The sequence below is a fragment of the Salminus brasiliensis genome, chromosome 18, assembly GCF_030463535.1.
Source record: "Salminus brasiliensis chromosome 18, fSalBra1.hap2, whole genome shotgun sequence".
NCBI lineage: Eukaryota > Metazoa > Chordata > Actinopteri > Characiformes > Bryconidae > Salminus > Salminus brasiliensis.
This window is the reverse complement of record NC_132895.1, coordinates 5,721,772-5,741,064: the sequence shown is the minus strand read 5'-3', so window position 1 is coordinate 5,741,064 and position 19,293 is coordinate 5,721,772. Positions and strand designations below refer to the sequence as shown.

General features: G+C 41.4%; 1 protein-coding gene across 2 annotated transcripts in view; it reads right to left on the bottom strand.

Moving 5' to 3' along the window:
- dnai1.2 (dynein, axonemal, intermediate chain 1, paralog 2) overlaps nucleotides 1-14,513 on the bottom strand; it is a 47,779-nt gene extending 33,266 nt beyond the window's left edge. For both annotated transcript variants that reach the window (XM_072661811.1, XM_072661812.1), the window contains exons 1-16: nucleotides 14,301-14,513; nucleotides 12,422-12,472; nucleotides 12,158-12,256; nucleotides 10,000-10,080; nucleotides 9,334-9,460; nucleotides 9,194-9,246; nucleotides 8,956-9,111; nucleotides 7,751-7,810; nucleotides 6,982-7,110; nucleotides 6,537-6,621; nucleotides 6,296-6,413; nucleotides 5,128-5,171; nucleotides 4,782-5,029; nucleotides 2,413-2,502; nucleotides 2,209-2,296; nucleotides 806-885 (exon numbers count right to left, since the gene is read on the bottom strand). In XM_072661811.1, the coding sequence (XP_072517912.1) occupies nucleotides 806-885; nucleotides 2,209-2,296; nucleotides 2,413-2,502; nucleotides 4,782-5,029; nucleotides 5,128-5,171; nucleotides 6,296-6,413; nucleotides 6,537-6,621; nucleotides 6,982-7,110; nucleotides 7,751-7,810; nucleotides 8,956-9,111; nucleotides 9,194-9,246; nucleotides 9,334-9,460; nucleotides 10,000-10,080; nucleotides 12,158-12,256; nucleotides 12,422-12,472; nucleotides 14,301-14,342 (1,551 nt within the window). In that variant the 5' untranslated portion in view covers nucleotides 14,343-14,513. The remainder of the gene's footprint in view (nucleotides 1-805; nucleotides 886-2,208; nucleotides 2,297-2,412; nucleotides 2,503-4,781; nucleotides 5,030-5,127; nucleotides 5,172-6,295; nucleotides 6,414-6,536; nucleotides 6,622-6,981; nucleotides 7,111-7,750; nucleotides 7,811-8,955; nucleotides 9,112-9,193; nucleotides 9,247-9,333; nucleotides 9,461-9,999; nucleotides 10,081-12,157; nucleotides 12,257-12,421; nucleotides 12,473-14,300) is intronic.
- Between the last annotated feature and the right edge of the window lie 4,780 nt (nucleotides 14,514-19,293).

Genomic DNA, 19,293 nt, shown 5'->3' with positions numbered 1-19,293 from the left:
ATTAGATCCAGTGGATGCTTTAATAGATCTGGTACCCTTAAGGTGTCATTAACTGACATTACTGGCAAGCCCGGCAGCAGCAGTGTGGAGCTATTTTACAATGGAACATGAAAACAGACCATAATATCTGAACCTTTATTAAACTATCACTGAAATGCTCTGTTTTACCAGCGGGAGAACCGCAGAACCGCTCGCCTTTCTCTGTTTTTAAACCAGCACTGAAGAACCCATTCAGAACCGAGTGGAAGCTAACGCTAATGCTAACACACACACATATGCTATAGAAACCCCAATCTAACACCGCACATTCACCCACTATAAACCAGTTACTACACACCAGTAGACCAACAACAACAGATACCAGTCCAGAGTGTGTACCACTACACACACACACACACTGTGCATTGAATGCAGTTTTGTAAAGGAACTGGGAACTGATTGGTCAGGAAGGAGAATCAGACTGGATTATAAGATATTAAACACTATAAAAAGTCTAAACAAAATCAATCAGTCCAGAATGTCTGATCATAGAAACCGATGCTACAAATAAAGGGATTTTACTGAGCTGATTAATCAGCAGCTCATCTGATCTAAACTGTGGGGTTGGATTATTTATGCACACAGAGATCGGATCGGCCCAGTATCGGTATTGGCTGATACTCAGCATTAAGATACTCGGATCGGATCGGGGGCAAAATAACCTGATCGGGTTGTCCCTAGTTGAAATAGGAGAATATAGGGGAAAAAATTATTATATAAGTTATGATTCAGTTACAAGAACGCTTTTGTGATGGCTCCGACCAACCTTGTGAATCAGGCCTTCTTCTGTTCCAACGAGAAAAAGGTAGTCAATCTGTTTATGGAAGTCAAAAGATGTTCCGCAGGCTGAAACGGGAGAGAAAACAGTCCTTAATCTCACACACGGCTGAACAGGGCAGATGATGCATTTCATTCTGAACATTAGAATGTAGGACAGATACACCACACCACAGGTCTTTCTACAGACACTGCATTAATATGTTTATTAATATGTGGTAAAAGAGTTTAACTATGTGTCTGCAGAAATGGTGTCCGACTAACAGACTCTCAATCTGCGCTGTGGCTGTAAAGCTTTACTGTGCCTGTACTGACAGCAATGCACCTCATTCCCCTGTGCATTTGCCTCTGGAGGTTTGCTGAAGGTCACATATTTAATCAGGTATTACATTAGAAGTTTGTAAATAATGATAGAAATCTGTGACTTTAAGGTGGGTACTTTTATCAACATGGCTTAAGGTTAAGAACCTTGTATCTCCAAAAGAGCTTAGTTCTAAAACTAATCCACTTTACCTGCATCATATAATAAGGCCTTCGTTAACTGAATAAGTGGAGTTAGGCCTGAGTTAGAGATGAACGTAGATCTCCAAGAGGAGGACTGGTGAGCACTGAGTAAGACTACTTCGTCAAAACTAGTGGCATATTTTCAAAAAGCTTCGCCGTCAAGGATCGTGGTCAAGAATCATGTTGCACTGTGTTGGCGGGTGTATACACCGATCGGCCATAACATTAACACCACTTGCCTAATATTGAGTAGGGCCCACCATGTGCCACCACAACAGATCTGACCATTCCAGGCTTGGACTCCACAAGACCTCTAAAGGTATCCTGTGATATCCAGCACCAAGAAGTTACCAGCAGATCCTTTCAAAGCCTTTACGTTGGGAAGAGGGGCCTCCCTGAGCATATCAATAAGCCCTGGAAGCCCATGACCCTGTCAACGGTTCACTGGATGCCCTTTTTTGGAGCACTTTTAGTAGGTACTGACCACTGCACACCAGAAAAAAACTCACAAGACCTGCCAGTTGTCTAGTCATCACAATTTGACCCTTGTCAAAGTCGGTCAGATCCTGACGCTTGCCCATTTTTCCTGCTTTAACACCTTCATCACCTTCAACAACTGACTGTTCACTTGCTGAACTAATATAGCCATCCCTTGACAGATGCCACTGTAGATGAAGATAATCAGTGTTGTGACTTAGTCTGTCACTGGTATTAATTTTATGGCTGACTGGTGTATAGCGTTGTGTAATACCTTCACAGTCACTGATAAACCTTGTATCTCCAAACGTCCAACTTTACTGGAGAAGGAAAAACCTTCTTAACTTTCTACTAATTTCTTTATTTTGGTCTATACTGTAACACTGCTTGGAAATACTGCAAGCTACTTACCTATATCAGGAAGCTGCACACCCTCTTGTTCATTAGAAACAGCCCCTTCTATAGAGAGCTTAATGATATCTGTAAATACCAGCTCGTTCTGCAATGTAAATAACATTTACATTGACATTATTCAAGCACATGCATCCATTACAAGCACAAAGCATTCGGGAAGTATTCAGATGGGCAGCTGTGGAGTAAAGACTCCGTCAGTACCTTCACAAGAGTCCACGACACCACACGGCCATCCGAGGAGACTGAGAAGAAGTTGTGATTGTTGTCCATGTCATCCTTCTGCCACTTCACCTGAGGGTAACATAAGACAAGCACAAATCACGTCAGACGATGCCAGAAAACGGTGACTTGCATTAGAATAAAGCCTTGCTCAGGGCAAGCACCTGCGACACCCCCAAAATACACAAGCTTATTATAACATGATCAACCGCTGCAGCCTGACTGCTATGGTCAAGGGCAACAGCAAAGGAATGAGAAACACTGTCTTTATTACGCCTACTCTCTGTTCAGTGTCAGCAGCCGGCAGGCAAGGGAGGATGATATGAATATATGATATACTTTACAATAAATGGTGTTAGAATAAGCTGAGAAACTATTCAAAGCTTCATTAAAAAGAGATTATGGAAATATGGCTACTTTTGAATTTGATTGAATTTGTGCACCTTTCTTACATCTGGGAAGACTGGAGACAGAGCGCAAGATGGGTTCTGTTCTGCACAAGATCTGAAATATCTACGAAATGGACTTGGAAACATAGAAGCTTTAGTGCCCTGATCACGCTTCTAGCCATCGGCAGCCGGGGCCTTGAGAGAGCGCAATTGGCCGTGCTCTCTCTGGGGTGGGTAGATGGCGCTCTCCCCCCACATCACTCTAGTGCAGCATCACTGGTGTCTGCTAGCCGGTGTGTCAGAGACAGGTATACGGCACTCCCCTCCAGGCACGTTGGTTGCCTGGTGACGTCGCATCGGCATCAGTTCGAAAAAGAAGCGTGGCTAGCTGTGCACATGTCGGAGGGGGCGTGTGTTGGTCTCGCCGTGTGTTGGTTCAAGCACCAAAACAATTCCACTCATGTGTAATTGTTTTGCTGCTTGAAATGGGTTTAACAGAGTCTTATCTTGACAAACGCAGTGAAACGTCTGAATAAAATTGTGTCTAAACTGCAAAAGGCAGAAGACGAGTTTTTGAGCAGCTATTGGTCAGTTTCACGCAAAACCTTAGATGGACGCACAAATCCAGCAATTGCAGATAAGAGGCAGGTGACAAACATACAAATCCACCAGTTCGACATGGTAAGAGGTTGAGGCATAGAGTATCTTGACCCGTCTTCCCAGCCTCGTAACTCCAGATGCGAATCTGGCACATCTTGTGGAGTCCCACAGGGCTCAATTTTGAGGCCTAAGACAATGCTGCTAATTATGTTGTTACAAGAGTGAAAGAAGTGTGGGCTTACATACATGGTCTTAGGGGTTAAACCAACATGAAGTATAGTCTACTGTTTATTATTCTAAACTGAAATTAAGAGTAATAATAATGCTATGCTAACTCTTGATAATGTTCATTGGGTGTTCATGTTTTAAGATATTCCTACGTTGCTCAGGTAATTTCATCTTCATAGAGTCAGATTAACTTAATGATTAAATATTCATGCATTAACCTTCACCAGTAACCATTGCTGGGCCAGGCTTCTGGAATAGGGATACACAGAAGAAAACAACCCGACAGTTTTTCTGGTGGAAATCTGGAATCAATTATTCAATTTCAGGTGTTTTCCTCCTCAGATAATACAAGCAAAACAAAGAGGTAATTAGGATGAGGTGTTGGCAACCAGTGTAAGTGCTTAAAGTTTAATTTTGGGTCTTTCAATCAGAGCACAGCTCACATATTCCCTAACAGGGAACTTCATAAAACAAAGAGATTATTGAAGACTTTAGAAAAAATAAGGTTGTGGGTGGCTGTCAAAGGTTACAGGGCTATTTCTGTTGGGTCTAGGACTCTATTGAACCACAATCAGTGTTATACTGTGCTAATGAAGAAAGTCTGGAACAGTAGTCAGTCTTTTTAGGAGCAGACGCCCTTCAAAATCTCTCCAAAAGCAAAGCTTACATCATCCAAGAGGTGACAAACAGCTCAAGAACATCATATAAAGATATATAGACCTATTATTCCTCAGCAAAAGTCAGTCTTCATGACTCAACCATCAGCAAACACTTGGCAGGAATAAGATCAATGGCTGTGGGCCATAACATGACAGAAGTCACTGCTAACCAAGAAGAATATAAATAATAAAAGCTCATCTCAAGTTCGCTAAGAAACACCTAGGTGAGCCTAGACGAGTTCTGGAACATGTTATAGACAGATGATTGTAGAGTTAGTGGAGTTATTTGGCCGACATGGATCCCATGTCATTATCTGTCAAAAAATGAACTTTACTTACTGTAACTTTACCTTACAGTAATTAAAAAAGAAAAATCTAAAAGCCAACCTAAAACCATGACTAATGCCAGGCGTGGGCTGTCTTCTTTAACCCACTAACCTGTGCAGTATGTCTTTCAACGTGGAGCGAACCATACCTGCCACACAGGGTCTGTGTGTTTGCCCGTTTTGGCGGCGCTCTTGTAGATGGGCTGTGTCCCGTCTTCCTTCAGATTATAGACGGCCACTGAGCCATCGTAAAAGCCCACTGCTACTAGGTAGGACAGTTGCTTGTGGATGTCCAGACACATGACCCCTGACAGAGTGTTGAAGATATACTCTGGGAAGGTGGAGTTCTTCAGAGAATAGAAGAGGAGCATGCCCCGTCCCTGCTTGGTGAACTCGTCTACATGGAAAAGAACGGCAGAAAGGTAAGATATCAGTAATCGTGGACTGTCATTTCAGCTTTACTGTGTTTTTTTTTTAAATCTAGAGAAAACTTACATGAGCCAAGTCCTACCGCAAACAAGTCTCTGTATTTTTGATTCCTACAAGCGGAGAGTAAGCTGTATGTTATTCAAAGAATCACATCACATGGAAATTGAACCAATATTGGGCCTTATTCACCAGCAATTTATATGAAGAAAATGTTTCTTAAGGTTCTGACTTTCAGCAGTGTTTTCTTGTGTGGGGAGAACTATAGGAGCCATCTTTTGAAGATACTGCTGAATGAGGCCCAATGTTTATCTACACTATATGCCCAAATATTTGTGGACAGCTCTTCTAATGAATGCATTCGGCTACTTTCTTGACGCACATGCCAATGTACACACACCACGGAAGTGCAGGATATACATGCTAGGCTAAAAGCTAAACCCAGTCCACCAGCTTTACCATCTCTAAAGCCATCTCTCTAGCATCTCTAACTAATCACACAATCATCACAGGACATCAGAACAGAGCTCATCAAATTATTCATGAGCTCAACATAAAAGGAAAATCAGTGTATTTAATTCCACTAAATCATAGGTTTGTAAACGGGTGTGTAAAACTACATCTGCCCATGTGATTGTTGTGGACACCCCTTTAATGAATGCATTCAGCAACTTTTAAGTCGCACCCATTGCTGAGACAGATGTGTAAATGCACACATACACAGCTTGTCCTTAGAGTAGGACGATGTAAAGCAGATACACATAAACCTACTGGCACCATGCCTAATGCCAGGCGTGGGCTAGACAAGTTTTAAGCCCCCGAGCATTGAGCTGTGGAGCAGTGGATCTCTAGAATGATGGTGTTGCTCTATGAGTTGGGGAGTAGGGGATGAGGTGAGGTCGTGATCATCCAACATCCTGACCTCAATTCCTCACTCACATTCTTGCTGTTGAATGCAATCAAATTCTCAAAGCAATGCTCCTCCTAAATCTAGCAGAAAGCCTTCTTCCCTGGGTAGTAGAAACAGTTACTCCAACGAAAGCAGGATAGGTATTTTTTTAATACCCTTAATTTCAGAAGAAACAATGAATGAGACAGTGTCCCAATACTTTTGTCCAAATAGTGCATCTTCGCTGTCACATCCAAACCTTATAACTCCTTTTTTTTTTACAGAATGTGTTGTATGGCAGCATTCTTCACACTATGTTGTGTGTAATGCTGTAAAGATCATACTAACCAGCACAGAGCACTCACTGCCAGATGCTTGGCTTTGTCGTACTGGAACTTCCACAATGGGAGAAGTGTGCCCTCCTGTTCTCTGAACTCATCTGATGCATCCTCAAAATACTTGAAATCTATAAAGTCCAAAGGGGAAAGAAAAGACCTCATGTTGTGGGTCACTCTTATAATCAGTGTTTCATTTCATAAGCCGAATAATAATAATAATAATAATAATAATAATAATAAGGAATAATTACCCTGAGCGATGTCATCAAAGGTGTTCTGAGTCACCATGCGCTCAATGATCTTGGTTACCTTTGCCACTTTGGTAATGTCATCGCTCTGATTCATAAGAAAAGAAATTCATACTGTATAATTTGCTCTGTACATTTTGCAGAGCGTCCAAGTTTCAGGTTTTATTATTCAGGCTGAATGTTTATAATGCAGTCTATATGTAAATGACATTTTGTTTGCATGCCTTCATGCTAAAGGACCATTACGAACACAAGTACAATATTCAGGCATCAAGATAACTACTGTTTTTAGCCGTGCGGCGTACTTTTCATGTCATACGGTGTCAGATCCCGCATTAGCAAGTCTAATTACTATGCTAATTACTGTGTAACTGTCATTGTTCGCCAAACAATTCCTTTAACTGTCTCTGTGTGTTGCAGCTGAATTGTACAGGCTCAAAGCTCCTACCGGATTCTCCACTAACATCGCCTTCTTCCTGCCTTTGTCTTCCTCCTTCTTGGATGGGAGGGCCTTTTGTTTCTCCTTGTTCTGCTCTTGCTTCTGCAGCTCCTCCACATAGGCATCATAGATCTCCCACTGCAAACACACACACACACACACACAGATCGTAACCAGAGTTCCTCATTTACTGTAATTTATGACACAGCAAACTCAACACGGGAGTGACTCTGGTACCACAACATCATACTAGAACCACGGCATGCAAAATAACAGGGGCAAAAAATGGTATTGCTGACACGGATGTACAAAAGCACACATACAGCTTGTCTAGACCCTGTAGAGAGGTACTGCCAATAGAATAGGACTCTCTGGAGCAGATAAACATGAACCTATCAGCAGCATGCTACCTAATGCCAGGCGTGGGCTAGAGGGGAAGAATGTGTTCTCTGGAATGATAATTGGTGCTCCATTTAATACTTTTGGGATGAGTGCAGTGGTGATCATCCAATATTCTGACCTCACTAATGCTCTTATTGCTTATTTGCAAAGCCTCACAGCAATGCTCCTCCAAAATCTAGTAGAAAGCTTTCTTCCCTGGATAGTAGAGACCGTTACTCCAACAAAAGCAGGATAAGACATTAAGGATACTAGCTTAATTTCAGAAGAAACGATGAATGAGCAGGTGTCCCAATACTTTGGTCCATATAGTGTACTGTATCTTGCAACACAGGGATTAAATGTATTCTGTAAAGGAAAACACATTTATTTTTCCAACCTGGTTAGCTGTAGCAGAAAACTTGGCACGAGGTGGAGGTTCAGTTTGACATCCTCTTTCCTGCAGAAACACAATACAGCGCAACATATTATTATTATTAATAATAATAATAATAATAACAATAATAATAATATAACCTATTATTTAATTAATACAATACAAAACAATGAAAGAAAAGACATTTAATTATCTCTTAAACTCTACCAGTTTTTTTATCCCAACCACAGAGATGAGCCTTGGTGAGGAATTCAGTACTACAGTCTTAAAAAATGTGTTACAAAGGGTCATTGGAGTGATGTAAGGAGTGCAACGACTACTCGACTGAGTCGACTAAATTCAAGACCAAATTAGTTGCCAACTAATTTAATAGTCGATTAATCGTTGACGTCATCACGCACGTTTCTCTGGGCTCACTAGAAACGGTTCTGGACACACGTGAACCACTGGTATGGAGATAGAGATGGAGAGTAGAGCTATAGCAGGTGTGTGAGGCGTGGGCGTCTAAAAGTGTAAAAAAGTAAGTCAGCTCAGAGACATGAGCTACAAGAGAAGAGACGGTCATTCATTAAAATATGAAGAGTAGCTCTCATAACGCTCAGCATGGGGCCTGTTTACGGATATAGTCTCACCCTTCAACAAGGAGAGCCAATTAGCTTGCTGGGTGCGCATAAAGTCCCGCCCTTTAACAAAAAAAGCCAATTAGCTTACGGCTTATGCTGCAAACAGAGGAGGCTCTGGCCAGACAGCCAGACCATGTCAAAATAAAAGTCACTACTGCAAACAGTGAGGTTAGATATTTTCCAACTGAAAGCTCCAATTACTTTTTTTTTTTGGTGATTTTGTATTCATATTTATCTTCATTGTTAGCAAATGCACAAAACAACCCTCATTAAACAAGCTACATTTAAAAGCTGATAGTGATGATATAAGAGTTTAATTTTCAATTTTTTAAATTTTTGAGTGTTTAATAATCAATTATTAATTTTAATGATCAATAAATTATTAAACTATCAAAATAGTCCTTTGTTGCAGCCCTAGATGCCATAAAAGAACCACTTTTGGTTCCATAAAGAGCCATATTTGTAAAAGAGATGTGAGATGTGAGCAGAAGTGTATTTCTCTAATTTCACGGTTCTTCACACTCATACCCTCTTATAGAACCCTTTGTAGCACATGTTTTAGGGCACAGGGTGTGCTAAACTCACTCTGAGAGGGTTGTTGAGCGTCTGAGAAGCTCTCTCGCTGAAGTTGAACTGGTTGGTGACTTTACGTTCCTTTTTTCCCGGCTTGACCTCCACGCTGTCAGGTCTTTCTTCTCCGCCGCCGTCCTCGATATCACCTGAATCTTCACTCACATCTGCCTGCACAGCACAGGTCAACACACCATCAGCTTTAAAGAACCTGCGGGTGCATCTCTGGACAAGTATTGGTTAGTTTAGTTACCGGAGTGTCTGGTTTTTCTTCGGTTTCTGCTACAGAAGGTTCAGCTGGCTTCTCTGAAAAACAAAAAACAAAAACAAGATCATTACTTGAAATGCTTCCTTAAATTCTAGGCTCATATTTCATAGTTATCAACCTCGTACCTTCTGGAACCTCTTGTTTAGCTCTCTGTCTTCGAGCCTCATCTGAGTCTTTGTGCAAAAGATTGCCCTCTAGCACAAAGTGAATGGCCAACTGGTCCACACTGCTGATGGGTTTGTAAGAGCGTTCCTGAGGAAACACATCGTATTGAGGGGCAGATCATCAAGTCTGCATCTGGCTTTTTGGGAAATAATGCTTTTTAGAGTGTGAAGCACATTGAGCTCTATTTGCATGTATAGTATGGCTCTACTGTCCAGGGAAGAAGGCTTTCAGCTAGATTTTGGAAAAGCATTGCTGTGAGGATTTGATTGTATTCAGTAAGCGTTGGGGTGAGGTCAGGATGTTAGATGATTACCACCCAACTCATCACAAAAGTATTGGATGGAGCACCATCCATCACTCCAAAGTACACAGTTCCACTGCTCCACAGCTCAAAGCTGGAGGGGCTTTATACCCCTCTAGCCCACACCTGGCATTAGGCACTTCTCTACAGGGACTAGGCAGGCTGTGTGATTGTGTGTGTGTGTGTGTGTGTGTGCATTCATTAAAAAAAGTAGTTAAATGCATTCATTAGAAAGGGTGTCCACAAACATTTGGACATATAGTGTATGTAAAGTGTAGTGTTTAGTGATACAATGCAATAGCAGTGATGCAACTCTGCACTTTACTTTGAAGCTGTATCTGACGATGTTCTGTGGCGCGTGGGGATTGTTTGCCGTCAATACTCGAGTAAACTCTTCTTTCAGCTCCTGAGGAACAAAACAAAAGAGAGAAAAAAGAGAATTCATTAGCGCTGCGAAAGAGATGATTTAAGATTAGCAGAGCGCAGCTTCAATTTCCAGGCGCAAACAGAACCATGGCTAAGGAATCAGGCCTGCAATTTGCAGTCATTTTCCCCCAATCATTCACTTTCCCCTAGCAAATCAAATAAACACTGACACTGCCTTCACACCGGCAGCGCTCGATTCCACTGTGACTAGTGAGTCCAGACAACATTGCACAGCGCAAGATGACTGAGGCTTGGCAAGACTAAGCAAATCCATAAATAAACAAGCTATGCACGCAGAGAAAACACCCCCCGGATCACCACCCAGCTGACTGGAATGTTCCAGATCCACCAGATGTCAAAATCAAGAAAAAAAGGTGGCATTTTGGCCGACAGCTACTCTGCTCTATTATAGGGCAATTTCCTACAGTCTCACTATACAGCTTGCTGTTATTTTGGGAGGCGAGACTGAGGTATTTTACAGCTACTGGACTAAAGATGGGAAAGCCATGTGAATACAGGGAGAACACATCAACCTCCTCACAGATAGAGATCAAGCCAGAGCTAGGGTCAACCCCCTTGGAGCTGTGCTGAACACACACACACACACACCACCTGCTAAACCACGGTGCTAGTGAAGTCTTTTACCTTGACTTCCATTGAAAGTTATGAATGTTAGGAACGTTAGGGGCAGAAGCGACTTAGAGGTTAGAGTGGGTTTAATACCTGGGTTCGGCAAGCTGCCACTGTTGGGCCCTTGAGCAAGGCCCTTGACTCTGCCTGTTCCCTGGGTGCCGCAGTGATGGCTGTGTGAGGCCAAAATTGGCAACATCAACACAGTAAAGTAGCCTAAGAAAGTGAGTAAATGCTCTAAATGGATTATTGTTGGAAATCAGTTCCCAGATGGCATTCAGGCAACAGCTCTTATGCACAATTCACTCAGACAAACCAGATTATGGGTATGGTATGTAACCTTCAATTTCAGCTGAGGTAGGGCGGGTCCTCGATAGGGCCATCCTATGAAAACTTCCTCATAGCAGCCTATTGGTCACACAATGGAACAGTCTAACCAGGATATGTGATGACATCACTTGAAAGGTCCCACATCTTGCAAAATTTGTGTTCTTTATATAATTACAAAATTAATTATAATACAAATATATATAAAAACTAACATTATTAAACAAACTCTGGGAGGGTTCATTTTCTGGGGGGTTCATTTTCTACCATTTTCATGATGTAATTTTTTCCTTTTTTCTCAAATTGTATGTGCTCAGAGAACTGTAGGTAATCCATGCCCGAAATCGTACATCGGTTGTGTCCTCCAAATCACTCTGATTGTAGGCTGCATTCAAAGGGTCCTTCACTTTGGGACAGCCTTCAAAGAAGGCTGGGAAAATGCAGCCTACCTCGCCCTCAGCCTTGGCTTTGGAACGCAGCCACAGTCTTTAAACTGTGTACTTGATCTGTAATCCCTCCAATGACTGCCACTGGTCCCTTTGCTATTCTGTTTTTCCTAAAAAGGTAAATTGAGGCTAAGATATGAGACTATAGGAAACACAATGTAAAGTGACTCCAGAAGAGGCCAGAGACACATTTCAGCCACATTACAGCAGTGTAAACACATCCGTCACTCCAAGACTCACTCAACATCCAAAACCCCTCCCAGTACAACCCAAACCACCACCAGTAAAATGTGCATATTCCATCCCACACAGTGACAGGATTTCAGTCCGACTAACCGGAGACGCATTTGACCCAGTGTAAACACCTGTGGCTAAAATCTTACCAGGATACAATCCAGATACTGGTCATATGAAGTGACCAGGTGTAACAGAGGTGGATGTGCATCTCTCAGTCTGACCACTAGACAGCAGTGTTGTGATATGTGTCGTATAGCCAGGTTCTTGCCAATACACGGCCCCAGTAATGATCAGATCATCATGTAGTTTTAGAGTGTGAGTGCTTCATGTGCAATTAGACCTGTTATAGCATTCTGACCACTGGACCACATGAACCCTCTCCTAGGCTGCTGCCATTGAAAACATAGTTCCACTCACTCCCTCAGACAGGTCCAGCTGATCTGAAGGCTTAATTAGAGTCTTCCCCGGCGTCCACTCATCTCCGCCGTCACCAAGCTCTGTCCCATCCTCGTCATCCTATACAGCAAAACAACACTTTCAGATTTCTCCAGCTCTTTCAGACGTCTCTGGCTTTTTTTTAAAGCTAATATTATTTTACAATACTGTGTGACTCAGTTAAGATAATAGACGTAATAATAATGTGAGGATAATAGAGAAAAGATCATAGATGCTGCGGAATACCTTCTTCTTATTGCCGACTTTAGCAGTCTTTGCGACAGGTGCCTTAGATATCTGTGTGAGGAAGACAGACAGAAACGCTGTAGTGGAAAAGATTGATCAGACAGTCTGTCTAAAACAGGGGTGGGCATCGGAGGCTGGAGTCCAGCACAGTCTGTGGATTTCCCTGCTCTAACAGACCTGCAAAACCTGGCAAGTAATAGGTGTGTTAAATCAGCTGTGCTTCAGCAGATAAAGCACAGAACTCCAAGACCAGACTCCAGCCCTCCAGGACAAGAGTCCAGTCCTCCAGGACCAGAATCCAGTCCTCCAGGACCAGACTCCAGCCTTCCAGGACCAGAATCCAGTCCTCCAGGACCAGACTCCAGCCCTCCAGGACCAGAATCCAGCCCTCCAGGGCCAAAATCCAGCCCTCCAGGGCCAAAATCCAGTCCTCCAGGACCAGAATCCAGCCCTCCAGGACCAGACTCCAGCCCTCCAGGACCAAAATCCAGTCCTCCAGGACCAGACTCCAGCCCTCCAAGACCAAAATCCAGTCCTCCAGGACCAGAATCCAGCCCTCCAGGACCAGACTCCAGCCCTTCAGGACCAGAGTCCAGTCCTCCAGGACCAGAATACAGCCTTCCAGGACCAGACTCCAGCCCTCCAGGACCAGAATCCAGTCCTCCAGGACCAGAATCCAGCCCTCCAGGACCAGAATCCAGCCCTCCAGGACCAAAATCCAGTCCTCCAGGACCAAAATCCAGCCCTCCAGGACCAGAATCCAGTCCTCCAGGACCAGACTCAAGCCCTCCAGGACCAGAATCCAGCCCTCCAGGGCCAAAATCCAGTCCTCCAGGACCAGAATCCAGTCCTCCAGGACCAGACTCCAGCCCTCCAGGACCAGAATCCAGCCCTCCAGGACCAAAATCCAGTCCTCCAGGACCAAAATCCAGTCCTCCAGGACCAAAATCCAGCCCTCCAGGACCAGAATCCAGTCCTCCAGGACCAGACTCAAGCCCTCCAGGACCAGAATCCAGCCCTCCAGGGCCAAAATCCAGTCCTCCAGGACCAGACTCCAGCCCTCCAGGACCAGACTCCAGTCCTCCAGGACCAGACTCCAGCCCTCCAGGACCAGAATCCAGTCCTCCAGGGCCAAAATCCAGTCCTCCAGGACCAGACTCCAGCCCTCCAGGACCAGAATCCAGTCCTCCAGGACCAGACTCAAGCCCTCCAGGACCAGAATCCAGCCCTCCAGGGCCAAAATCCAGTCCTCCAGGACCAGACTCCAGTCCTCCAGGACCAGACTCCAGCCGTCCAGGACCAGAATTGCCCACTCCTGGTCTCAAACTAGACTTTCTGGGACAAAAAGAACAGCCCAGAGAGGTCTGGTCACTGAACCCCACACGTTTAGGTTGCCACACATTTAATTATACTAATAAATCCCTAATTCCATTAGTGTCCTTTCCAATGGTGGAGTAAACGTCCTAAAGTACTGACCTTCTGTACTTCAGTCAAATAAAAAATATTATTTAAGTATTTAAGTATTATTTAAATGTTTGAACAGTAAAAGTACTGTGAGATGCTATAGTTAATATTGTACTATTTTAATAAATTATCATTTATGTATTACGGACACCTAGTTAACTTAAGTAATAATTCAATGTACTTTTACTTTAGTAAGTAATTACATTTAAAAGTAAATACTTTGGTATTTCTACTTTAACTGAAGACTAGAGGTTTAAATGGTGTCCATTCAAGCTAATTTCAGACCAGTGTCCTCCAGTAAAAAGAGCTGATCTTATCTTAGGGATTATTTTAATAACACTGTGTGAATTATGTTGAAATAATAAGAGTAAATACGCTGAGCTGAGTGAGGAGAGAAGAGGCTGCATTGCTGTACCTGTGTGGCTCTCACCGCTCCGGCTCTCTGGGGCACTGGCATGGCTGCGGCTGAGGCTCGCTGGCTGACACTGAGACAGGGAGACAGTGGGACAGGGAGACAGGGAGACAGGGAGACACTGAGAGAACTGCTGGAAGTTTCTACAGTTTGTTAAAAAGATATGAACAGCTGAACTGAGCAGCTAGAGGAGTCCAACGCGAATATCTGGGCAGTTGTCCGTGTACTGTTGTCATGGAAACGATTGAAGGAGCATGCGCAGTGCCGAGTGCCGCTGGCTTCTAAAATAAAAGTCTGAAACTTTACTGATTGATAGAAATTTAAAACTGATATTTATTTTAATATTATTTATAAATATGGAAAATAATATTTAGAAATAATATGTAGAAATTTCCATCGATTTAATAAATCGTCCCCTTAAGTCAATGTTCTCAATTGAAGCTAAACGGAGGGAACAATTTATTAAATTGAGAATATGGACTGTTAAAATAAGGGGACGATTTATTAAATTGAGAATATGGACTGTTAAAATAAGGGAACAATTTATTAAATTGAGAATATGGACTGTTAAAATAAGGGGACGATTTATTAAATTGAGAATATGGACTGTTAAAATAAGGGAACAATTTATTAAATTGAGAATATGGACTGTTAAAATAAGGGAACAATTTATTAAATTGAGAATATGGACTGTTAAAATAAGGGGACGATTTATTAAATTGAGAATATGGACTGTTAAAATAAGGGAACAATTTATTAAATTGAGAATATGGACTGTTAAAATAAGGGGACGATTTATTAAATTGAGAATATGGACTGTTAAAATAAGGGGACGATTTATTAAATTGAGAATATGGACTGTTAAAATAAGGGGACGATTTATTAAATTGAGAATATGGACTGTTAAAATAAGGGGACGATTTATTAAATTGAGAATATGGACTGTTAAAATAAGGGGACGATTTATTAAATTGAGAATATGGACTGTTAAATTAAGGGGTAATTTATTAAATTGAGAATATGGACTGTTAAATTAAGGGGTAATTTATTAAATTGAGAATATGGACTGTTAAATTAAGGGGCAATTTATTAAATTGAGAGAATTGACTATTCAATTGAGAAAATAGACTGTTAAATTGAGGGAACAATGTATTGGGACTGGGACTGTTAAACAGAGGGAATGACTTGTTGAACTGAGGGAACAGATTATTAAACTGAGAGGACGACTTAATAAATAGAGAGAACAGAGTGTTAAACTGAGAAAAGTGGATTGATACATGAAGAAGTGATTTATTCAATTAAGCTGAAGCTCCTGCTGAGATCTGAGATATATTAAACTGATGGAAACACACTGTTAAATTGAGGGAACTGTTTCTTAGACTAAGGGGGGCATTAATTAAACTGAGGGATGGTTTATGTCTCTAAATGTAGGACTTTGATATAGGCTCCATAAAATAAAAAAAATTAAAAGTAATAATAATAAATAAATAAATATATATATATATAAAACACTCTTCACTTTTATTCTTGTCTGTTTTCAGGAGTAGTCTTTCACATCAATGCATTAGAGGTTTTAGGCTGTGAGGTTGTCCCCCTGCTGGCCGTAGCAGGTGTTGCTCATATCAGGTTGGTGCTGCCAAACCTCACCAGGCTCCGTCCCCCACATGTGGATACTAATCAGAGCCATCAACCATCACCAACCATCTCTTCCCAGAACACTTCAGGGATCAAAAGGTTCTGGGAGGTTGTGGATGAGTACCAGCTTTATTTGGCCCAACATAGTGGGGCTGTACTCCTGCCCTTCTGAGGAGACCCAGATTGCTCCTGTCTAGGTGGGCCTGCCTTGGGGCGGGCAGCTTACATGTGGGCCTTTGAGAGCAAGGCTGCTCGCTCACTGGCCGAAGCTACAGGGACATCTGAAATACTTCCAAATTTTAAAAGAAACAGAGCCTATACATGTAGGAAATGTACAGGTGTGAAAAAATTAGGACACCCCATGAAAACCCTGTTTAACATATTTAAACAGTGCTGAGAGATGTGGGTAATAAAACTTAACACAACCGGATCGTGAGTTCGAACCCCAGGCCATGCTGCTTCTCCATCAGCAGCCGGAGCCAGAGAGCAGAGAGAGCACAACTGGCCATGCTCTCTCCACTCATCACTTCTACTGTGTAGCTGGCTGGCGCAGTCTGATGTATCAGACCTGGGGATCCGGCACTTTCCCCAGAGCATGTCGGCGGTGCTAGCAATGCTGCACTGGCAGCAGTAAAAAACAAAAACAGTAGAGGCATGTGCTTGTGCTCACCCTCCCAGTGTCAGGGGTATTGCATGTTGGCAGTCATTTAAAAACATGCTATTAATTGATTGGTCATTATTAAAAAATGCTAGTAATTGATTGCTAATTATTAAAAACTGATATTAATTGATTGCTAATTAATAATAATTGCTATTAATTTATTGGTAATTATTAAAATAATGCTATTAATTGATTGCTAATTATTAAAAACTGATATTCATTTATTGCTCATTATTAAAAACAGCGATTAATTGATGGGTAATTCTTAAAAATTGCAATTCATTGATTGCTAATTATTAAAACTGCTGTTAATTGATTGCTAATTATTAAAAACATGCTATTAATTGATTGCTAATTATTAAAAATTGCTATTCATTTATTGCTCATTATTAAAAACAGCAATTAATTGATGGGTAATTATTAAAAATTGGGATTAATTGATTGCTAATTATTAAAAACATGCTATTAATTGATTGCTAATTATTAAACATTGCTATTCATTTATTGCTAATTATTAAACACAGCGATTAATTGATGGGTAATTCTTAAAAATTGCTATCAATTGATTGCTAGCTATTAAAAACTGCTGTTAATTGATTGATAATTATTATGAGATCATTTAAATCCAATTCCAGATTTAACTGAATTCACAGGCTTCTTTCTGAGGGCCTCAGAGAGCTCTGTGGGTCTCATTGGATACCAAAATCCTCGATGTCCGTGTTCTGATCATCAGTAGCTGTTGTTCTGACCTGATTCTAGTTTGAGAGGTTTAAGGAGTGAACTTCTATTAGAAGAAGTACATTTTTACAGAAGTAATAATGTGGAGGTCCTAACTGTTCTTCTCACAAGAAAATTACATTTCTATTAATTATATTTTGCAAATAATTCAATTCAATTCAGTTCTAATGTATTTATAGAGGCTTTCACAGCGACTGTTGTCACAGAGCTGTTTTTTCCAGAGCTCCGGGTCCGAGCCTCTTTTAAACAAGCTAGTGGCGACAGTGACAAGAAAAAACTCCCTTGAGAGGAACCAAGACTCAAAAGGGGAACCCATCCTCCCCATGTTTTAGTGCTTTGTTAAGCTACAAAATGAGTCATACAATTTTACAGATGTGTGCCATAGGGCCTGGGTTAAGTTGTGCCACTTCTGAATATTTTAACATATTATTTTATTGTAATTGTACATTGCATTATTTACATTTTATCATTAAAATCATGTGACATTCTTTATTTTAGACCTAAAATAGAAACAGACCATTAGTTATAGAGGGTTATAAGAGACACGGCAGAGCAATGAAAGAGGTGGAGAAGAGGAAGTCTGATCGTCAGGTGGCGAAGGAGGCAGATGAACATATGCAGGATGTCATTAAACTGATACGTGGAGAAGATAAAAATAGACTGAAAGGAAATAAGGTCAGGATATTTAACTGATAACTGTATATTTGAATTACATTTTTATTCCCCTGTAGCATCGACAAGTGGGCTGTTATGTAGTAGTAGAATTTCATTTCTTCTGAACATGTGTTCATGTGGCCCTAGGCCTTGTTTAAGAAAATTGACCTTTGACGTGCTCATGTGGCGCAACATCAAAGGCGACTTTTGGCCTTTGATGGTGTAAAATAACTTTAAATAAACCTTAAATTAGTAATTTTGTATTGAATTTGTCAAGCTGTTATATAGCATTACAGTTTCTGAGCTCAAAATATACTGTTTTACTTTAATAATCAATGGCACAATTTACCCCAATGTATTGGGGTACCGCACCGGGGGCAAGATGCTGTTGTTTAGATCAGTTTTAGTATCAAAATATTATCTTTAACCCCTTTGTCCTGTTCCTCGACTGTCTTTAGCCCATTTTTATGTTCCCTTTGCTTCTGTTTCTGATTTCCAGCACGTCGGGGTCGTCTCGTATTTATATGTGTATGTATAATGTGGTTGATGTGGCGCAACATGTATATGTGGTTGGTGTGGCGCAACAGATAACACCACTACCTGCCACTGAGCTACCACACCATGTGGGAGACTGGGGTTCGAATCCCGGTCTGGGTGACTATGCTGCGCTACACCAATAAGAGTCCTTGGGCCAGACTCCTAACACTACTTTGGCCCTCCTCTGTAATACCAGTAACCATGTAAGTCGCTCTGGATAAGAGCATCAGCTAAATGCTGTAAATGTATAACTTGACTTATATGTTATATTGTTATATGTATGCAGGGGAAGTGATTTGACTGTGCTTTAAGATAATAACAGTGTTGAATATTAACTTTGAACTACAAGTTCAAAGTTAATATTAAAGTTAAAGGGGACGTTTAATTGAATTCTAGGAGCACGCACTGTTATTTTGTCATTTTCATTATCATTTTTTTAGGGAGCTATATTTCTATATTTCTTAAATAATATATTTCATATATTTTTATAACTGGCACATAACTGGCACAACTCACCCACTCTCCCCACTACACACCAGAGCTTAATAATATAAAGATTTAGGGCCTTTTATGTGAGGATTACATAGACTTAGATATCTAATAGCTGGTAGGATTGTCAGCTTGCAGTACTGAACTGTGTAGTGTGTCTTTTCCTTTAGTATTCAGTCCATTTAAGACCACAACATGTGTTCAAACAGACCAGACGGTGGCAATAAGCAACTCAACCAGGCCATCAGGGGAACACGCCCATTCAGCACACACGAAGAGCGA